Here is an 8,388-nt window from a genome sequence, read left to right on the forward strand (position 1 = left end):
CCCTCCAGTGAATAGAGGTGTAAGAATCAGCAGCTGCTCTAATGCCCCAATTATTCTACTTTATGGTAAGTTTTTGGGTTTTTTTTTGATGAATGAAAAAGCTGTTTGCAATTTCACTTAAAGCAGCACATCCTAAAAGCTTAAGTAGCATGATTGCTCCTTTCATTGGGTTTTGAATTTCTGCACTGCCTTTTACATCCTTGGAATTAATTGCACCTGGGTGGTGAGGGAAACATCAGAACCCAAGACTTTTAAGAAACCATTTCAAGAAAAAGGTATTTACAGGCAATTCATCAGACAAAAGACACCCAGGTATTTCATCTAATGTAAGACACCGCAGAATTTGCACCTGGCTACCTTACCTCCCCTACAAAAAAAAAGCAAAAAAAAAAAAAGGTTACACTGACAAAACAGTGTTTCACGAAACTGAAACTTCTAAAATGAAAACTTATACTTAAATAATTACTTGGAATGGAAAATTAGTCAAAGGTCTAAACAGTCATGTATTAATTAACACACACACTAGGAGTATCAAGTTTTCCTCACTGCTTCATTTTTAGTAGCTCTGTTTAGGCAGATAAAGGGGAGTCAAGAATTTATGCAAACATTTGTATTCCATGACCAATAATTTTGCTCTTCTAGCATGAAATGCAATAGAAAGTAAAAATGGCCATATTCCAAGCTGGGTAGTCAGGTGCACTACTGAATCTCACAACCAGAGATTGTATTTTACAGCATGCTCTCTACTTGGAGAAAAACTGGCCTCTGCCACAGCTTATTCTCAGTATAATATAATATGTAATTAAATTATCAGTAAATATGAATTTTCACACAAAAGAAACATTCAAATGGAAAGTATTGTCAAATGCTCATGATCAATATTATCAGCAAATGCACTTAAAGAATTTATTTGAGCCTTGATCACCTTCAAATTGCATTATTTTCCAACTCAGAGCAGGCAGCTTGATAGCAAGTGAAGGTAATTTGCAGTTGCAAGGTCAGGTCTTAATTCCCTACCCTTTGATAAAAGGGAAGGAAGCCTAAAGATAATGTCAAAGATCTGATGTCCCATCTCCTCCCCAACAGTGAACACACTAGCAGAGGTTTTGGGCTTTTTTCCTTGCACATTGGACATAAAAAACAGGCATAAACTGCACTATTAATAAACAAAATGATGTCATCTCCCTGTAATATCAACCTACAAACAGAAACCAAAGACTCCCAGGCAAGATCTAAAGGATATTGCCTTGTCACATCACAATTCATGTCTTTTGCTTCCCAGAATCTGATACAGTTAAAAAGGCAGTGCAGAACTGGAGCGTTTTCGGTAACAGATGGTTTCGCAAGCATTTTATTTCAGTCCCCTATGCTAAAATATGTTTCTCATTACTCCTGGCTACAAGCAGACCACATTTGCTATCCTCGTTTGCTACCCTGTTTTTTTTTCCCCCTGTCGAGATGTACAAATATGGAAGTTCTGGGGGGGCTGTGGGGGTTTCAGGGAGGATTTTTTTTACCATCCATCCCGGCGGGCAGGAGCACTCCCCGGTGATGTGGTGACAGACGCCTCCGTTCTGGCACGGGCACCTCTCCTCGCACTGTGGGCCGTGCTTCCCGGGGGGACACAGGTCCTCACAGCTGTGCACAGGGTGGGGACAGCACAGACACCCGTTACCACAGGCCCCAGCTTTGTTTCCAGTGCTATCATCATCAGCTCTTCCAGCCAAAAAGCGCGGAGCACAGAGCAGAGAGATGCGCCCCGAGCGTTGTGCGGCACCCACACAACGGATCTAAGGAAACAGACCTGGCATTCTAGGAATTACTCCTTCCCAAGGCACCTCTTTACACACAGTTTGGCACTCATTCCCTGCTGCTCACACAGGTCTGGAATGACCAAGGCCAAACAACTCCATAATTCAATGCCATTTCCCAAACCTGTGGCCCGACTGACAGCCACAAAGAACCCTCTGCTGCTCCTGTTTGTGCGTTTTTACCCATCTGGATCAAGGGTTTTTTTCCTCTTGGCCGCACACCTAAACGCACCCTGCAACATGGCTTTGCCCAAACCTCCCAGCTCAGAATGGAGAATCTAAATGGAATCTAAACTCTCCAACACCCCAAAAAAACCCACAACACGGGCACTGCTTACAAGGCGCCGGTGTATCCGGGGGGACACCGGCACTCGCCGGTGACGTGGTCGCAGGCGGCTCTGTTCTGGCACTGGCACTTCTGGTGGCAGTCGTTGCCGTAGGAGCCGGGGTCGCAGCGCTCCTCGCAGCGCCAGCCCTTGAAGCCTGCAGAGCAGTGGCAGGCCCCCGTGATGGGGTTGCACAGGGCCCCGTTCTTGCACTGGCAGCGGCTGCTGCAGTGAGGTCCCCAGTGGTCGCTGTCGCACGCTAAACAGGCAGAGGGAGAAAAGTTTTAGAACGAGTTTTTGTGGTGACAGTGCAGTGAGTTGGCTGGGCAGCAATAAGAAAGAAGTTATGGAAGGGGAATGGTTTCTACTTCTTGGTCCTTAAGTGTCGGAACTCAGTACATCCCTCCGGGTGTCCAGAGTTGCTGAGGTCCCCACTGGGGGGCTCAGAGACCCTGGCATGCAGCCCAGAAAACCTATGGGTTTGATTATGACCCGTGGAGCAAGTTACCAGCTTTGCATGAGGACATGAAAGTCACAGAGGTTTGAATGGTGTAATAATAAAATTATCACAGGGTGAAAATGTGGAATTTTAGGATTTTTGGTATGGGGGTTATGGGGACAAGATGGAGGAATCTGGGCATGTCTAGCCTTTCTTCTTCTTCTTCTTTTTGTTCTTCTTCTTCTTTTTGTTCTTCTTCTTGTTCTTGTTCTGCATTTTCTGCAGTGATGTTGGCATTTTGGGATTGGTTTAGAGTAGAACCTGTCTAACATAGGTGATAGGTATTGGAAAGTAATTGTAAATATGTTGTAAGCAGTTTGTAGTATAAAAAGACAACACCGCCTCAGGGGCAGTCAGAGTGCCTGTGGCTGCCTTGCTAAGCAGACGTCAGCTGGGCAGAAAGAAAATTTTATAGATAAGAATTAATAAATAACCTCAAGACCGAAAAGTGAAGAGCTCTGACTTGGTCTTCAGCCGCACGGGCTGAAACAGAGACATCCTGCACATCTCGGGGCAGCAATTAACAACCATTTACCCAAGACTTAAGGATTGTGGCAGGCAGATCAGACTTTGTTTCTGTGATTTATGCAATTTATTCTTCTCGAGAAAAGCCAACATTATAAACACGAGGCTGAAAACTAAATACAAGTTCAAATCTCTTAATTCTCAAAGCTCTTCACTGTGACAGTGTTCACAGGGGTCCGAGGATGAGGGAAGAGACGAGGATCTGACTCCATGTTTCAGAAGGCTTGATTTATTATTTTATGATATATATCATATTAAAACTATACTAAAAGATTAGAAGAAAGGATTTCATCAGAAGGCTAGCTAAGAATAGAATAATAAAGAATGATAACAAAAGCTTGTGTCTCAGACAGCGAGTCCAAGCCAGCTGAATGTGATTGGCCATTAATTAGAAACAACCACATGAGACCAATGACAGATCCACCTGTTGCATTCCACAGCAGCAGATAATCAATGCTTACATTTTGTTCCTGAGGCCTTTCAGCTTCTCAGGAGGAAAAATCCTAAGGAAAGGATTTTCCATAAAACATGTCTGTGACACTTCACTATAACTCTCCGCCATCAAGCCATGAGCTTCCCTTTACAGAGGGAAGCCTAGCTAACTTAAAAAATGTAGTCAAAATCCACCAACAACTCTCTTAATCCCACAAGGAAGTTGCAAAGCTTGCTCAGGGTAGACTTATGATTTTGGGCAAATCAAAGAATTCCTACTTGTTCATGTAATTGCAAATATTTCCTTTGCAATCTTCAAATATACTGACAGGGCAAAAGAAAACACAAGAAGCACTTCACCAAGCAATAGGAAATTAACAAGTATGTGGTTAAACTTCATCTGGATGTTACAAATTTGATTATCCAATGCGTCTTTATGATCACTCAAATCCATCTTTTCTTGTCTGCCCCAATGCATCCCATTAAAGCCCTATAAGCAAACCATTCAGAGGGTATTTCAGCATCAAAAGAAGAACTCAATGTTAAGGAAGAAATTTTATCCTAAGAAACACAGGAGGTTCTGTAAAGAGCCAGGAGATTAGGGTCACCTGGAGTTCAACAGGAATGTGTTAATCATATGGTCAAATGATCTGATTTTATTTTTATGTTCTGTTGATAACAGCAGCACAATGGGAAAGCTTCAATTGCAGCGACTGTAAGCCCAGGCTCTCCTCTTGGAGACTGACAACCATTGTTCTCCCAGTCTTCTCCTGGGGCAAAAAAGCCAGGCAGAGAACAGCCACACTTTCCTAGACTAATGCAAAGTAATTCAAGAATGCTCCTCGGGGTAGGAATTATTCAGCTGTAAGAGCTGTTCACCCAGGCTACACTAACAAAAAGGAATTAGGGTCTTTTCAAGAATCCACTCCTTAAGGTTGGTTTTCCCCCCGTATAGGTCACTAGAACATGCATCCATAAATGGAGATACTGTGAGCACTTACACACAATAAAACAGAGAGCAACAGAAAGCGGTGTTATGTATTATAAACATCCAGCAACGCTGCTGGGCTGTAAGGACAACTGCCCATCTTATTACTGGCTTCTGTCCTTAAAGATGTGTGGGGTTTGCTGCGGACAAACAACAGGCCTACAACAGCTCTGTGAAACACTGCTGCCAACAGCACACTGCATCTCTCAAATTGCCTTTTGCCCCATGATAACTTTAAACATTTTCAACATGTCTGTATAGAGTAGAACATGTAATCCTCCTGCTCAACCGGGCAGGAAACTAGCTATTTTGGGTATAAAAAATACCTGTATGGCTGTCAAGACGCCTGAGACAGTCATGGGTTCTATCATGACAGAGCAGAAACCCCTAAATTTTTATATATATATATATTTTTAACACATTAGTCTACATTCAGATGAAAGTCTTCATTTCAGGCAAAATTTCAAATGTTGCCATTCCCCATGGAAATATTAATTAATAAATAAAACAAGTAATAGTAATAATTTATTTTTTTAAAAAACAACCAAAACCCAAAAGGCCCTCTCCAGACACATCTGATAAACAGCAGAATTCAGACTGATTGCTACACCACAACTGTTCCAGGGCAGAGCTCAGGCAAGGATGGAGGCAGCCAGAACATGCCCTTGCTACAAAGAAGGGACTGGCAAGAGATTTATTCTTGGCTGGTAAGTGAGAGGTGGTGTTCTTTCACCAGCTGCTGGGAATGGGGTATTTGGTGCAGCCAGCAATATTTTTGCAGCTTCCTGAACACTCAGTGCAACGAGTCTGAGAGCCACAGGGCCCAGCAACTGCTCCTACCAAGCATCTGCCCCTTCATCCAGCACCCAGCCTCACTTGGGCAGGATGCACTGCCCAGTGCATAACCATTAATTAGTTTCCTGGCATGACCTTCTCACTATGTTTGCAGGAAATCATTAAAATAAAAGCACATCCTATGGCTGGCAAACACCCAGCCTCAGGACCACTCTCCCGGCAATGATCAGGTGAATAACAAACATTGACTTTTCAATCTTTCATTACATTCCAGTGGTGGCCCCAGCACGGTGCAGTTTTGCCACAACCCTTCACACAAGGTCTGTCACCAGCTTTCCATCCACCTGTGACTTATGTGCAGAACTGTGGAGAAATGTGCAGGATTAAGGGGAATAAATAATAATACTGAATGAGATGGATAAATCAGGTCTTTTTACCTCTATTTCCCCTGACTGATCATCAATAAAATTCTCCATAGGAAATCAGAGTGATTTGTCAGAAACTGATGCTCAGTTTATTACTACAAAAAAAGGCAAAAGGTAGAAATATTTCCTGTGGCAAGTCTGGATTACTTTTATACAATTATTACATCAGACTAGTTCTAGGATTCAGACGCTGAGAAAGCTGGTCTGAAAGTCACATATATCTGCTAATTTGGTGGAATTGGATATTCCTGGAGTTGGTTAATGACTATTGCCATGTTACAGAGTGTCAGCAGTAGTTTAATGAGCAGAGCTGTGCTGGCTGCACCCAGGTCACAGGCACACACCACAAGCGGGCACCTGCAAAATCCTCATACACCGATTTTCTAACAGATGCAGAGCTGTGATACCATCTCTGTCAGCAAAAGGGGAAAGGGGAGCAAAGCACAGAGACAAGGGAATGTTCAGATTTATTTCAGCACAGGGCTGGTGTATCTCAGCCCCAGTCAAAGCCTGAACCACTCAGAGGTGCCAAACCCAGCCAGGAAACCAGTATTAATTTTCTGTGTTGATCCTAGAGAACTGGCTTATTGTTGCTCTGTCTTACACAGAACACCTGCTTTACAAAAGGCGCTCATTGCCTTTCACACATTATATTCACCCTCAGGTATTTTTTATGTTTTAAACAGAAGAATTAGTTAGTCTCTCTGTCAGCTTTTGTATCAGATTCACAGGGTCCTTTCTGCCTTCACCTTATGCTGTAGGGGAAAAAACAAAATACACATAAACACCACTTTTAACACTGCGGTATTAATGTCACATCCTCTTATAATATTTTCCTTTTAATATTCATCTGGGAATATCTTTTTTTTTGTCACCACAGTATGCACTGTGCACATCACACAATGCCACAGACACCAAAGGAGAACTTTGCTCTCTGCTTTGTTGAGCAAAAGCAGGAATTGGAATAAGAGCACTGCATTGCATAAATTCTATTTAACATGAGCACTGTGGTAAGAATCTCCAAGACTATGCAGGTCTACCAGAATAAAAATTCTTGCTGACACTGAGGGCCAAGTGATTCGAGAAATAGGGAGACGCTTAAGGAGTCAATGGTAAAAGAACAATCTTTGAGAAAAAAATGAAAACTGTGATGGAAACTGCTACCAATCTGGGGCCTTTTGTAGCATCTTTGAAGACGTAAAGTTGTCCTGCATAGCAAATGATTTCCTTGTAAAATAACTGTAATGCACATTGTTATTGTGCTGGGTTAAATGTGGTTTTGTGCAAACGGTTTTTGTAATTTACAAACTGGGGTGTCTGGAGCTCTGATATTTTAATTTATCTTTGTAGATGATTTTTTCCTAACAATCTGGAACACATGGGTAGAATTTGGCAACTACTTTATTGGTCTTTATAAACAAAAAACACTTTTAACTAAATATGGTCACATGCTTGTAAGGTTTTTTCCTGCTTCTTAAAAATGTTGATTTCATTAAAGGGCAACAAAAAAACTTCAAACAATTCCCAGTTCATCCTGATAAACCCACCTTGATCACCTAAAACTCTGCACTTCTCTAAAGGCTGACCTATAGTACACAAATAAGGCTATCAGATCAAGCCAAAGAACAGTTCAGAAGAAAGACCTCTTATAATTTCATAGTCAAGCCAGACAATGTTTATTGCAATGCTATGTTTAAAGATCACTTCTTTTTCTACCATTGGGGAGGGAGAAGAACTACAGCAAAACTAAGATTTACAGCCCTTGCTGTCAGTTTCTTGCAGGTCTCTCATATGTAGTACCAAGACAACTAAATGAGATTTTAGTCTATCTTACCCATCTTTCCACAAGACACATTGCAGTGTGTTCCTGGAAATACATACCACTGTTTGAAAACAGAGGAGATTCTTATCACTTCATTAGGCTTATGTATTTTTATGGCCTTTTAAAAAAACTGAAAACAAAACTCCCCACCACAGACAGCAGGGAGTAAATACTCCCTCCCTTGGAATGCAATATTGTGAAGTATAAATTTAAAGTAACCTAACACTGGCACAAATACATATTCCTGTCTCTCTGCCCTCAAAACTTCCAACACAGATCCTTCAGAAAGTTTCAAGCAATTACAGCTTTTAGTAAGGGAAAGGTGATTTCCCTTGTTTCAGCATGTAAAACAAACTGGAGCTGCCCACAGCTTCAACATCCTTCCCTGTTCTTCCCTTCCGTCACAGATGGCCAACCATAGACAGTGTGAGTAAAAAAAGAACAATATTGAGAAAACTTTGATTTATCCAAAGGAGCACTCCACTGGGAGTCTCTTTACTACAAACAAGATTGCTAATCCCTGGGCATGCCCCAAGGTGTGACTTCCAAGAGCTAACAGAAGGGAAATCCGTTGATTTTGTAAGGAAAAAAAAGACAAAAATATGGATGTTATCACTGATCATACTCACATAACACCTACTGGAAAGTTTAGAGAGTGCTCTTGAAACTACTCTCTGCTATTTCCATCTGCAGATCTAAATGGATTGCTCTTGTTTCCCTTAGGATAATTCTGCAGGGTAGGAAACAGATAATAATTTTCCCATC

General features: G+C 41.8%; 1 protein-coding gene across 1 annotated transcript in view; it reads right to left on the minus strand.

Moving 5' to 3' along the window:
- The window catches only part of MEGF10 (multiple EGF like domains 10), a 66,998-nt gene that overhangs the window by 43,152 nt on the left and 15,458 nt on the right, over positions 1-8,388 (minus strand). The window contains exons 5-6 of the mRNA XM_005430705.3: positions 2,150-2,396; positions 1,518-1,638 (exon numbers count right to left, since the gene is read on the minus strand). Of these exons, the coding sequence (XP_005430762.1) occupies positions 1,518-1,638; positions 2,150-2,396 (368 nt within the window). The remainder of the gene's footprint in view (positions 1-1,517; positions 1,639-2,149; positions 2,397-8,388) is intronic.

This window comes from Geospiza fortis, unplaced genomic scaffold, assembly GCF_000277835.1.
Source record: "Geospiza fortis unplaced genomic scaffold, GeoFor_1.0 scaffold772, whole genome shotgun sequence".
Classification (NCBI taxonomy): Eukaryota; Metazoa; Chordata; class Aves; order Passeriformes; family Thraupidae; genus Geospiza; species Geospiza fortis.